The 13,706-nt window shown below is 43.7% G+C and overlaps 1 protein-coding gene across 3 annotated transcripts in view; it reads right to left on the bottom strand.

Moving 5' to 3' along the window:
- The window catches only part of LOC141781527 (SH3 and multiple ankyrin repeat domains protein 2-like), a 231,139-nt gene that overhangs the window by 144,068 nt on the left and 73,365 nt on the right, over positions 1–13,706 (bottom strand). For all 3 annotated transcript variants that reach the window (XM_074657353.1, XM_074657358.1, XM_074657364.1), the window contains 3 exons: positions 7,293–7,496; positions 6,276–6,347; positions 1,462–1,570 (listed from right to left, as the gene is read on the bottom strand). In XM_074657353.1, coding sequence (XP_074513454.1) covers positions 1,462–1,570; positions 6,276–6,347; positions 7,293–7,496 — 385 coding nt within the window. The remainder of the gene's footprint in view (positions 1–1,461; positions 1,571–6,275; positions 6,348–7,292; positions 7,497–13,706) is intronic.

The raw sequence follows: 13,706 nt of genomic DNA, 5'->3' as shown, positions 1-13,706 counted from the left end.
CACTGACTCCTGTTCCCATTGAGCATGGTACTCATCCAAAAGCCAATAGGACTGATTAAAGGACTGTGGACGGGCTGAAGCAGGCAGAGTTAAAGTGATACTCCAGTCAAATTCAAATTCTCTCATTAGCAGTTAGATCTCTAAAGACCTGGACACATAAACAGACATGATGGCCTGCGGTACCAACTTGTAATTTGGGTGAATTGACCCTTCAAGACAATAAAGGGAGCCAACAACCCTCGCTGATGGTGCTGCAGTGGCAAACTGAGCTATAGCAGACTGTTTCGTAGAGAGGAGGTTGTGTTGCTCTGACTATCTATCTGGCGTGGAGAGGAGGTTGTGTTGCTCGGGCTCTATCTGTTTGGCGTCGAGAGGAGGTTGTGTTGCTCTGCCTCTATCTATCTGGCGTGGAGCGGAGGTTGTGTTGCTCGGGCTTTATCTATTTGGCGTTGAGAGGAGGTCGTGTTGCTCTGGCTCTACCTATCTGGCTTGGAAAGGAGGTTGTGTTGCTCAGGCTCTATCTGGTTGGTGTCGAGAGGAGGTCGTGTTGCTCTGCCTCTATCTGGTTGGCGTGGAGAGGAGGCCATGTTGCTCGGTAAATGAGCTGTGTCCTAATGTCAATGTGTTCTCAGCACAGCTCACCAATGTTCTGTAAAGACGAGGTGAGCAGGTGTTCCATGCAACGCTGGGCTGGGATAATAGTTATAAGTCCTCCTACAGGCCCACTTGTAGGCAGAGAGTCTGGTGTCTGGGGAAGACTACAACCTGGCAAGAATAATAGCTTATTATCTCCACACATGCACATCCAATCACTCGTACACTTGACTTAATTTGCTGTGGAGCTCGTGGTTAACGTCAGATATTATTGCCAGTTATACAGGAAGGAAATAAATCAGGAGGAGCTCAATGAGACGGAGAGCTCATCATGTTTTCTGTGGTTGGATAATGATGGGAGACCATTTTTTGAAACTTGACCTAATGTGGTATTTTGGAGGGATTATTGATCATTTTTTATCAATTCTGGAGTAGTAAAAAATGGTTGAATTTAGCACCAAATCTGTGTAACAAATGGTATCAACCCAAAAATTGCAAATGAGCATTGGAATTGACATCATATACTTCCATCATAATGTTCTAACCCCTTATACACTTTCAAAATGTAATATAATGAATTAATATGACTAGAACAATTTGACACACAGTGCTGAGCAGCATCTCAAACTAATCTTCAGGTTCCCAGCTTTCAGATGATGTACACCACTTCTATGTGACATCTACTGTTGACCTGCTATCTCCCCCTAAAGACCCCCTGTACGCTCCTAAAAAAGACAGTCTATTGTGGGTCTCAGAGGGTTAAATACAGTGACAGTCTGCTTCATTTTCTGGAACTCATATGTGCCGTTGATACCCGGTTTTAAGTCTATTTGTGTTTTTGTGCTTGTATGCAGAGCGCTGCCTTACCACCAGTGTCACCGTCGTGGTAGTTGGGATCGAAGCCTCTCTCCAACATCTTCGCCACTTTGTCCACCTGATTATGCTGGATGAGGTCCATGAACTTCCTCAGATTTGCCTGCACAACCAGAGAAGAGAGAGAGCTATTACAGTGAGAAGAAAGAACAACTGGTGGTGGGTGTGTGTGAGAGAGAGAGAGGGAGAGAATGAGAGAGAGAAAAGGCAGGATCGAGGTCCAGAGCTGTAAAAAGAGTGAAATAGAAGTTGCGATAGAGGAAGGTGTAGAGGGTCAAACACAACTGAGGGTGAAAACGCGGAAGCATTTAAGTAATACAGAGTGAAGCTGAGGGAGACTCGCTGTTAAAGATGGAGGAATATAAGGCAGAATGAAAAGGCTATAGTGAAAGCAGGAAGCAGAGGAAGGAGAGATGACAGGATTGTGGCGATTGTGGGGACTGGAACGGTTTTCTGTTCTGTTCCTGTCTGCTTTCTTTCCAGGCCGCATGATAAAAATAGATAAGAGAGCAGCTCCCTGAAGGAGAGGAGAAAATGAGGAATGAAGAGTGAGATAGCAGAAGAAGAAAAAGACAATGGGTAGCAATAAAAGAATAGACAGAGGGGAGAGAATAAATGAGGAGGAGTAAAAAGGCAGGGATGTGGGGTGGGAGTAGGGATGTCCTCATCATATCACGTTGCCCCAGATCCAACTCCAAGTGTATCAGCCAATACACAAAGAGAAGATATTTCTTAATAGAATTTTATTTTTTTCCCACCTCATGCAGCTGTACTGTACTCATTCAGGGTGTTTTAGACTGCTAGCATCCTTGCAGAAAATAAAAAAATGATCAAAAATGGATCAGGCTTTAGCTATGCATGCAAATATGCCTGACCTGCTCTATCCCGATCCTGCACATCAGTTTGAGACATCCGTGCTAAGAGACTCTTCATTGCTATATCACTAGCCTGGTTCCAGACTTCTGAATCCTCGACCAAAACTTCATTAGTCACTGCTAAATTGTCCAGGACAAAATAATAAACTGAAACAGCGAACATGATGTCAGACTGAATAATGAATCAAAAACAAAACAGTAACTCCATATACCGCTACACAGTGTAACAGTTGGAGTACCCATAGAAAACAACCAAAAGGATTGACAAAGGATCTGGATTTTTATCACCAATACCAATCCATTAAAAATCCCTGAATTAGTCCCGATCCTCATCCTGTGAATCTGCTCAGAAAATCACTGCTAAAGACTTTTTAATTGCCTTTAAGAGTCATCAACACCCACAGTATTATCAGATTGTATTAGCTTAAAATGTAATGTTTTCATTGATATGCCACTTAGTAGTTTCACAGCTAAGCTCTCTGCATATTTTAAGATTATTATGTGAGAGTTAATGAAAGCAAAAAATAATTTGAACTGACTGAGTAAAACCAACAGAAAAAAAATGTTGGCAAGGGATGTTTTCTACGTTGAATGTCGTCATTTTTGCATTCGGTCCGAGCAAGTGATATAGTACAATAAATGACCATTATTGAAAGTTGTGTGGTATAATAACAAGTATACCAAGCATGGAAGTCCACTAAGGGCAGGTGGGAGAGGTGGTGGATGGGTAAAAAAAAATACAGGACTTTCAGCCAGAAGACCGCTGTTTGTGTCCCGTGTGAAACCGAAATTAAATGTTGACTTCACGCTTGTGGGCTTCACCCATGTCTTCACCCATGTTCTCCGCCACACTAACTGAAAACAGCCAAATGATTGGTCTCCTGTTGAGATCAACCACTTCAGATTACAAAAGGGGATGCATGGCTCGACCAAACTAATGCAGCTATACTCTCCAAAGCACATGTTTATTAAAGCTCAAATAAATAGGTTCGCAAACAAAACCACTTGGGAGCAAATACTGCTCTCTTCCAACATCCACCAAAAACAAAACTACACAAAAGTACCACAGTTAACTAGCCAGAACAGAACAAAAAAACCTTGCAAGATACTCCCAAAAATCTCAGTCACAATGCTAAATACCAAAGGCACTTAAATCTGTACTACTAAAATGTGCTTAACCTCAATTTAGCAACAACAAACCACAAGGGTCGCAAACCAGATTGGTCAACCATAATAATCAAGCCTCCTTGGTCACACTAAGGCTAGATTTAATCTTACCAAATGGGTTGGTCTCCCGGACGAGCCCCCGATTTGTCACAAACTGGCTCAGGGAATGTGACAAAAAGGGAGTCCACGTTAACCACGTGGCATTGTGCATTACAGCAAGCGTGATACGAGGCTGATACGAAACATATTTATGAAACTTATTTGTGGTTCAGAAACGTTGAAAGTCAATGTATCCTGTGATTTACACGAATGCACTCTGCCAACAATTTTTCTGGCGACTGGGTTGAAAATCAAACAATATTGACCACAGAGTGCTTCTGTTTAGATATCAACCATGATGAGTCACTGCCGCTTCAATATCTGGAAATGTCAAGCGTTCACGTACATGGCCCTGTGTTATAATGTTTCATTTCATGCAGCTGATATGTCCCGTTTGTGTGTCTGTGTGTGTGAGTCAGAGTCTGGAGGACGGTGTCCTTTCCCTCTCTCTTTTTACTGAAAAAGGTTGGAAGGCTGGCGTTTTATTGGCTGTCTCAGTGTGAGCTTCAGCCTTACCGCCAAAAAGTTGGGTCATGCCAATTTTGGGAAAGAAAAGACTCAGTGTTAGAAATAAATGTTTATAATAGAAGAACCACACTGTCTGAATGATGGCTTTTGGTGATGTGACTTGAATGTAAACGTGTTTGAGTTTGTGTTATCATCTCCACATTTATAAAAACATGTTGCCTTTTTCATCTTTCATTCTCCTTCCTCTCCATCTCCAGTCCTCTCTTCAGAAGTAGAGCAGCTGTCAGACAGTTTCCTAGTGTGCCGCTAACGGAGAGCTGCCAGAGACACTTATGCTTTGGCTGCACTACAAGGAGTACAGTAGCTATGGGAGAGCAGCCCAGAGCTAGCCTCACAGTACACGACAACGAAGAGGCTAACAGTCTTCAGGTTACTGTAGAGATTCACTTCAATTCATGTGGGAGAAACAAAGATAGACTCCTTCTGAGCATCATACAGATCATCACAGAGGAACAGAAGAGCTCAAATTAAGCCCAAATGTACAGGTAAGTTATACTATTCACTTGCTAGGAGTGTCTTTTACCCATCCTTCCCCTGTCACACAGTTCAAGCTGCCAAGAATGAACACTTCTCTTACCTCAACTAGCTAGTGGAGCTGCTAAATAGATAAAGCAATCTGTGAGTTTTATTATATTTTGGCAACACCTTTGGCGTGAAACAGTCATTACTGTGGTGTTTTCACACTGCACTTCCCAGAGGCCAGTCGACACTCAGACTGAGGTGGGGGCGGCACTGTGACATCTTTTTCTTGAATCTCTTTGTCTGCTCAGCTGCTCATGCTAACTCTCCAGTTTGCCTCCAAGCTGGAAATGTTTCCCACTATTTCAAAACAGAGAGGAAGAAAGGCAAAGAGTCTCTAGCTGACCGGCAACAATACAGTGATTCAGCTTCCTTCTGAAAGCCTTTATTTGCTCTTCTAAACACTCGGTGTCGAGTAGGTTGTTCCAGGAAGAAAATGCTCACAGCAAACAATGTGTTTTCCTCTATGGCATTTTTGTATCCATTCAGTATAACTGTACATGTAAAAAAAATTTTTTAGGATTTCTAAATAGATGTTTTAATGCCAGAATCGATATATTTGCTTAATTTGAGTCTATGTGGAGGTAGAAGGAAGTTAACGCTTTTATTGTTGTAGTCTGAGTAACGTGACGTCATCCTTCAACCAAAACAAACCTCAGCGAAATGAAACAAGACAGTAGAAAACGTTGGAGGGTCCACGGGATACGAGCTGCACACTCACATTTTAAATCCAGCGTGGTAAACACTACACATCCAGTAAAGTATGGAAACACTTTGGGTTACACACATTGCAGGAAAAAGCAGAGTTAGACATTACAGCTAAAGCTGCATGCTAACTTCTAAAAAAGTCAGAAATATGTCTGAAAATTCTTTTAAAAAGGACTGAAATATGTCCCAAAAAAGGCCAAGAAAATGCCAAAGTATGTCCGAAATATGGCCCAAAAATGTCCCAAAAAAGGCCGAAATATGTTCAAACATAAGTCCGAAATATGTCCGAAAAAAGGCAGATACATGTCTGAATAAAAGTCTGACAAGTGTCTGAAATATTTCCTAAAAAAAGGCTGACATATGTCAGAAAAAAAGTCTAAAAAAGTTAGCAGGAAACGTTATCGTATGGTTGTAGTGCGAGGTCGAGCCGGCCATCGCTCTTGTCTCCGTGGTCAAATGGGCCGACGCTACGACTGTAGAGCACCCATATACTGACATTTATGTTAAATGCATTCAAACGGCCCCGATGGAGCTGACCATGGATGGATAAAGAGAACGAAGCTGACGTGAGGGCTAGAGACCACCTTAAAAGTTAACAAAAATCACAATACATATCAAATCGGCACCCAAGTATGGTGATAGTATCGAATCAGGAGATAGGTGTATCGTCCCAGCCCTACAAGACATGCTGCATGCTACAGTTTCTGTTTGAGTTGGAATAAACATGTTGATGTGGTGCCACATTTGCAGAACCAGTTTCTGCTCACAGCCAAAGCTGGCACTGATGATACTGTGATAAATCGTTTCCAGTCTCTGAGAGCCAATGTGCTTTGAAGGACCCCAAACACTGGCCACAAGCGAAGCTCACAGTTAAACTCTGAGTTATTATTTGGTGAGTTTAAACTCACTTACCTTTGTATGAAGTTTGGCGATCTGTTTCTCGTCCACGTTGGGCTGCTTGTAGACTCTGCTCTTGTAGCGGAACTGTTGAGTGAAAGACAAATAATTAAAAAAGAGAAAAAGGTCCACAGCAAAACAACGGGTCCAACACGGATTCTATTAAAGCTCTGAACTGGGAACTGATAACATTTCCCTCTTAGTCATCAGTTACTTAACACCTCCGGGTCCATCCTGAAAGCAATTGTTCTTCTGGAGAGAGCATCGCTAGGTGTGTGGAACATTTAATTACTTTCATGGTATCTTTACTGGCTTTAGTGTTAAAGGCTGCAGTGCTGAAACAAACCTACAATCTCTCCAAGCCAACACGTTCTCATTCCCAACTCACCAAATACGGACGCTTGGTCAGTGACCCTATGCTTCAAACTATGACGCTCTAGGTTCCCCTCTAGAGTTAGTTTTGGATGCATCAGGGACGGCGTCTCAGTTTTCGCTCGTTACATGCATCGTGTCTTTTCAAAATAAACTTCTGTCTTCACATGAAATGTACAGTTTCTGTTTGTTACATGCATACAGTGTCTTTTCAAAATAAACTTCAAACGCCCGGCGCGTCTCATACAGATGCTAAAGGTTGCCTTGGTGCGTCGGTATCAGACGCTGAGGGGCGCTGACCAGGCATCGTTATTTGACGAGTTGGGAGAGAGATCGTGTTGTACAAGCATATGGCTGTTCTTTAGAAATGGATAGCCCACTTACCAAAAACAGGGTTGGTTGAGAGGTTAAGATTAAGGGAATATATAAACTCAACTGAAATATTGACCTAATTTATATCAGAATATACAGAATATTGGCAGACTGACATGAAAACTTTTTTCATGATACTTTTTTGGCCATACAGCCCGGTCCCAGTGTACAGTAAAATAATATTTACATGGGAATTGGCAAATATGTCACTGCCTCCTAATTTAGTTTAAGTAACAACAGGCATTTAATGGTCAATAAATTAGATTCTATCACTGGCCAACCGTTTACCTCCAAAGACGGGACTCCCTTGCTGATTGGCTGTGGGTACTCTCGAAGGATGCGCTCTTCATCCAGGAACTTGCCGTCCCTCCCGTCGCTAGCTGGCTGGAAAAGCCCGTAGTTGAGCACATCTTTCAGGCTCTGATTAAGCGTGCACAGGATCCGCTGCTTGGCAACCCAGACCGTCGCGTCCGGGTTGAACCGCATGCATTTCTGGTTCGGTCGGAGAGAGGAGAGAGTGGAAGAAGTGTGAAGTCAGAACAATCAACACAAGTGAAATATTCATCTTTGAAATCAACCTGTGACAAACGTTTCACTTGTTGAACTGGACGTCCAACTTTTGATTGACGGATGCAAAGAGGCCGGGAGTGATGAGTGGAATCACAGAACAATGGTGCCCAATCAAAACAGTTCAGGCGTATCGAACAAACCCTGTCCGTCCCAGTTACAACAAATAAACCACGCAGCACTGCCAAGCGTTTTATTGTTTTATTGTCACTCTGCTATATGCTAAACAGAGCCACGGCGCTTGCTGAGGATGTAATTGACACGACCCCTTCGCCCCCTGCTCTCTCCCAGTCCCAGCTTCCCTGGAGTGAAAAAAAAACAAACACACAATGCAGGATTTCTGGCTTCGTCCGAATCAGAGAGGATTATGGGCGCTGTGCCGTGGCATTTGGGAAGGGTCTGCGAGCGTTTACAGCTGGATGTGCTGCTCAGCCGGCGATAGCAGCCCTGTGTCTGTGATAAAGGCTGAAGGGATGAGCAGTCTGTGAACTCTGCCTACCCATAATCCTCTCGCCTGGCGTCGAGTGGGCAGAGAAGAGGAGAGGAGGGGAAGGAAAGATGAAGGGTCGAAGGTATACAAAAACAGATGTCTTGCATCTGGCAGGGCTGTTTGGACTGATACGGCCTTCTTTCCCTCTGCTGGTTTATTAAAATGGCAAATTTCCATCCGCTCCCATTATAGCCGCTGCGTCCTCAGCCCTCCACGTGAGATCAGCTTAGACAATATAGAGGAAGTTTCCAGCGCTGGAAATCAATGTTGTTCAACGTAGAGGCACTGATAATGACACGTGTGTGCGTGAGTAAAGGCCTTTATCCCTCACGAATGACACACGGCTATTTGCAGCTGTCGTCTGACTTCATGATGGTTGCACTGGCCGCTGTGGCTCAGCGTATGACCATGGAAACCAGATAGAGAAGCAGCTCTCCAGTGTTCTCAAACCCTCCAATTGTGGTCCAAGAATTCGAAGCAACAATCTTTGGAAAACTAGCTTGTTTGTCTGACCTCAAGTCTGCCATTGTGTCCAAATCTTTGAATCATTACCAGAATGAGCTCTGAAAAGATGGTGTCTCCATCTGGACGTAAGAGCTGTATACTGGCATGAAATGAGAGGCTGAGATGGGCGAAATAAAGCGTGGAAAAATAGCTTATTTGAGGAGGACAATTTGAAGATTGTTGAAGAAGCAAAGACACAGAAAAGCATGTGGAGAAGAGGAACCGTCACCACCACTCCCGACTGGCTGTCTTTTTCTCTGATTTTCCTTCTGTAACATTCTCATGGCTCAAGATGTGTCTGTAGTGTTGGTCTGTGTGGAAGAGAGGACCGTCCTTACAGCTGTCACCGGGTTTAGTCTGAAGGCTCATCATAACATTTTCACAATGTGAGCAGAAAAAAGTTAAAGGAGCAGGACGATGGAACGGATATATCAGCTACCAGTGATTGGCTGAATCATCTGAATTGGCTGAAGTTGTTTTTGTGGGGAACCAAAGGTTTTGGGCTGGTGAAGCAGCGCAGTTCTGGTGGCAGATGAGGGGGGGCTGCTGCTCTCACTGTTAGCGTAGCGTGCTCAGCAGGACGGTGTATTTGAAAATTGGTAGTGTTACAATCTTTTTGCCGGCACTACATGTTTGCAAAAATGGCAAATTGCTTCATTTAGATCCTTCGGCTTGACGGAAGCGTTCGGTTCAAAACCAAAATAATCCCAAATAGGTGATTCTGTATTATTTTTTCTGCAACAAGCTCTCTTGGATGAAAATGGCGTGGGGGTAGTGGGGGTAGTGGGGGTAGTGGGGGACTACCCCGCCCCACTGCACGACCCCACGCAACGGTTTTTGGGCTGATGCTTGCCGTTGGAAAACTTTAACATATCGCCCAACCCTAACGCTCAGTACCGCTTTCAAGTCAGTGCATACGGAGCTGGAGCTTAGCTCAGCTTAGCTTATCTTAGGTTAGACTGGAAGCAGGCTCTGATGAAAGTTCCCAAAACCTTTAAAGCTCACTGTAATTAACACTTTGTAAAAAACACAAGTTGTGGTTTTATGTGAAGTTACACGCTGTAACTGTTTTTTAAAGACTAATGTGTTAATTGGTGAGCTTTAGAGGTGTTGGATGGTGTGTTTTTGGTAGGACCGATTAAAATATTTAATCGCAATTAATTGCATGATTGTCTACAATTAATCTCAAATCAATCACATTTTTGTATCTGTTCAAAATATAACTTAAAGGGAGATTTGCTAAGTATTTAATCCTCTTATCAACATGGGAGTGGGCAAATATGCTGCTTTATGCAAATGTATGTATATATTTATTATTGTAAATCAGTTAACAACACAAAACAATGACAGATATTGTCCATAAAAACCCTCACAGGTACTGCATTTAGCATAAAACAATATGCTCAAATTCTATTTCCCCAAATGTCAAACTATTCTGTTAAATGTACATAGATTTGCAACATCATATCATATAAAAAGAAGCAAATGCACCAGTAAATTATGATCTCTTTTGAATACATCAAATGTTCTAACTGCTAAAAAGCTTATTTTTGTACCACACGGTGAACATCAGAGCTGGAGACGGAGGCCGGGGCTCACGTGCACGTGCTTGTGTGAATTATTCAACTGAGTTTGATTTCCAAGTGGACTGTGGGACTCAATCATGTGATCAAGTGGCACCACAGAGTGCTCAGTGATGAATGTGAAATCAGGAGCATTAGTGCATACATGTGAGAAAGCTTAGTGCACATGTGAACACACACACACACACACGCACGCACGCACGCACGCACACACACACACGCGCGCGCGCGCACACACACACACACACACACACACACACACACACACACACACACACACGCACACACACGCACACACACACACACACACACACTTTCTATACTGGAGCTATAACCACCGACATCAAACGGTCATGAGTTCATCTCTGGGTCAACGCTGTACCTTGAGGATCCAACTCCACTGGATCACACACACAACTCTGTAAAGCAGTGGTCTTCAAACTTTTTACACCTCCTACCACCTCAGAAAATATTGGACTCTCCAAGTACCACCATTATGACCGGGGGGCAATTATTTTTCCTGGGGGGCCACATGAGAAACCCAGATTGTTGCCGGGGGCCAAACAAACTCTGTCAGACGTAACCTCTATTTTATCACTACATTAATTTATAGCAAACATACTGAGCACTTATTTTTCAGCATTTATTCTACTGAAAATCACTTCAAACAGCAGATTATTAAGAAGATGACATTATATGCAGGAGGTTTTGAACCGTACAGGACTGACTGTTTTGGGTAGTAATGTTTCCATTAACAGAACGTAACTAAACAGAGAATCCCCCAGCATGCACTGCAGGTCCAAAAAGCAGGGCGGGTAGCCTACTGTACACAGTACTGTACTGTACTTTGTTATTGTCATCTATAGTGGTTGTTTGCATAAAAACACACAATTTAAATGATTATGATTATTTAAATATTTGCTTTGATTAAAACAATCTTGGCAAGCTGCTTAGAGCTAGTGTTAGGAAGTTAAACAGGTCATAATTCTCTCTCTAATATCTATTTTATATTGATGTGAAACATCTCCTTCAAACAACTGGATTTAATCAAATTTCTCACCAAAACTACATTTTATGAGATTACATTTGAACACATTGTGATAACGTGGTAATTTACCTTCGCCCAATAGTCATTTTTCCTGATGAGACTTTGAACGCCTCATAATAATAACTCAATGGCACCTCTGTTAATGTTCATATCTCCGGTATTTATCCAGTCAGGACTGTGCTGCCCACCGGCTGCTAACAGCTAACGTTACTAACTCTCCTCCTGCTCATTTCAACACAGATTTGTTGTTCACTGTGTCGCTTTATCAGGTATAAATAGGCTGCGTCCCCTCAGGTTTAGTATTGGCATGCTGTTGAGAGCTTTTTTTTCTCTTCACCGTGTCTTCGGTCCAAAACAAACTGAAACATGATACAGCGTGCGAATGCGTCATTGTGCAGCATAACTGTGGGAAAGCATCAATAAGAGGAATCGATAGTCAGAGATTCCTCCGCGTACCACTAGAGAAAGCACGCGTCCCACCAGTGGTACGTATACCATAGTTTGAGAACCACTGCTGTTCAGAGTTGCCATTCAGGAAGTTACAGCAAAGTGCACTGAAGCAGTTGCTAATAGCTGTACGTTACATAGATAGAATTTTACAACACAAATGAAAAGATGTGAAGGAGGGAAACCCAGGAGAGAGAGAGAGAGAGAGAGAGAGAGAGAGAGAGAGAGAGAGAGAGAGGCATCAGGTGGCTTCTAGAGGTAGAGCTCCGTCAAGCAGCCGCCATGCAACTGTCACGTCTCTGGCCTTGACTCCAGGAGTTTTTCAGTGTTCTGCTTTCCCTGGGTCTCCCCCTCCCCTGCCTGTGGGTGTGGCAGGGGCGCGGCTTCCTCATCAGGCACCTGGTCTCACTCTCCACTCTGCACCTGTCAACAATCACCTAATCAACCCACAGTACAAGAACACCAGCTTTCCTGCCAGTCCTCGCCAGATTGTTCTGCCTACCAGTTGGTATTTTCTCGGCCGCTCTGTATTCTACTTACCAGAGTTATTCTTATGTTTCCTAGTGCTTCTGATATCTAACCTTGTGTTCTCCTGTCTTCTGGATTCCAGTGCCAGCCTCCCATCGAGCCATCCTCACGCCGCCGCAGCTCATTCCTCCAGCTGCTCCACCCTGCTCAACAGCCTGCCTGTCCCCTGCCTTCTCCAGCGCCCTCACCACCTTTAATTATAATAAATCCACCTGACTTTCAACCACCATCCAGCTGTGTCTATGTCTGCTTCTGGGTCCTAAACCAAAGCCCTCACAGCAACTTCCTGTTCCCCTCCCCTTTCTTCTTCTTCTTCTGCCTTTTTGTTCTGCCCCAGCAGCACATGATGAGGAAACGCTCCAGCTCACTGTACTGTCATGGACATCCAGTGTAAAGCTCCTGAGGACACACGCTCATCAAACAAAGAGCTACAGTACAAAGCTGCATCAGCTCAAGATGAAGCTACTGTACCGGCGGCACCTCCAGCTGCTCCTCCACGGGGACTCACAGCTGCTCTTTGATGATAAAGCTTCACATCTAAACCTTCGCTGGGAATGACAGTAAAGTAATATCTACTGAGATACCGTTGCATGTGCTATATGATCAACGGCGATGCAGCATACAGCTATATGTACTGTACTGCCCACAGGAGCTCCAGTGGTCTTTCTAATGGAACAATGCACCACATTGTTCTCCCATACTGTTGATGTAGCACACCTGGGGGTTCGTTAAAAGGAACAGTGTGCAGCTAATGAATGCATGTGGCTGCTATGTACATGAAACATTCATAATTTACACTGTTGAATTTAATAAAACATATCAAATATTCAGACTCCACTGTTAAAGCTTGTGTTGTTATCCACAAATACATTTCAGGCGTGACACAATAGATATCAGGGTTACTAACGCAGAAGAACGGGTTATTTTGTTTTTCTTGTTATTCTAGATGTCTTTTTAGTTAGCTTGCTTTTATTTTAGTCGTAGTGGGGAGACCCTGTTTCCTACAAAATCACGTACCCATTAAGGCTGTCAAAGTTAACGCCATAATAATGCAAATTTGTATTAAAGCCACTAATTTCTTTAACGTGTAGCGGGCTCGATTTTAAAGCAACTAGAACCTAGAAAACCTGAAGAGGAGGTTGTGTTGCTCTGCCTCTACTGGTTTGGCACGGAGAAAAGGTTGTGTTGCTCGGGCTCTATCTGATTGGTGTGGAGAGGAGGTCATCTTGCTTGGGCTCTATCTGGTTGGCGTGGAGAGGAGGTTGTGTTGCTTAGGCTCTATCTGGTTGGCGTGGAGAGGAGGCTGTGTTGCTCTGCCTCTACTGGTTTGGCATGGAGAATAGGTTGTGTTGCTCGGGCTCTATCTGGCTGGCGTGGAGAGGAGGCTGTGTTGCTCTGCCTCTACTGGTTTGGCATGGAGAATAGGTTGTGTTGCTCGGGCTCTATCTGGTTGGCGTGGAGAGGAGGCTGTGTTGCTCTGCCTCTACTGGTTTGGCATGGAGAATAGGTTGTGTTGCTCGGGCTCTATCTGGCTG

Source organism: Sebastes fasciatus, chromosome 2 (genome assembly GCF_043250625.1).
Source record: "Sebastes fasciatus isolate fSebFas1 chromosome 2, fSebFas1.pri, whole genome shotgun sequence".
In the NCBI taxonomy this organism is placed as follows: domain Eukaryota; kingdom Metazoa; phylum Chordata; class Actinopteri; order Perciformes; family Sebastidae; genus Sebastes; species Sebastes fasciatus.
The sequence above is the reverse complement of the archived record's forward strand: the minus strand, read 5'-3'. Positions and strand labels throughout refer to the sequence as shown.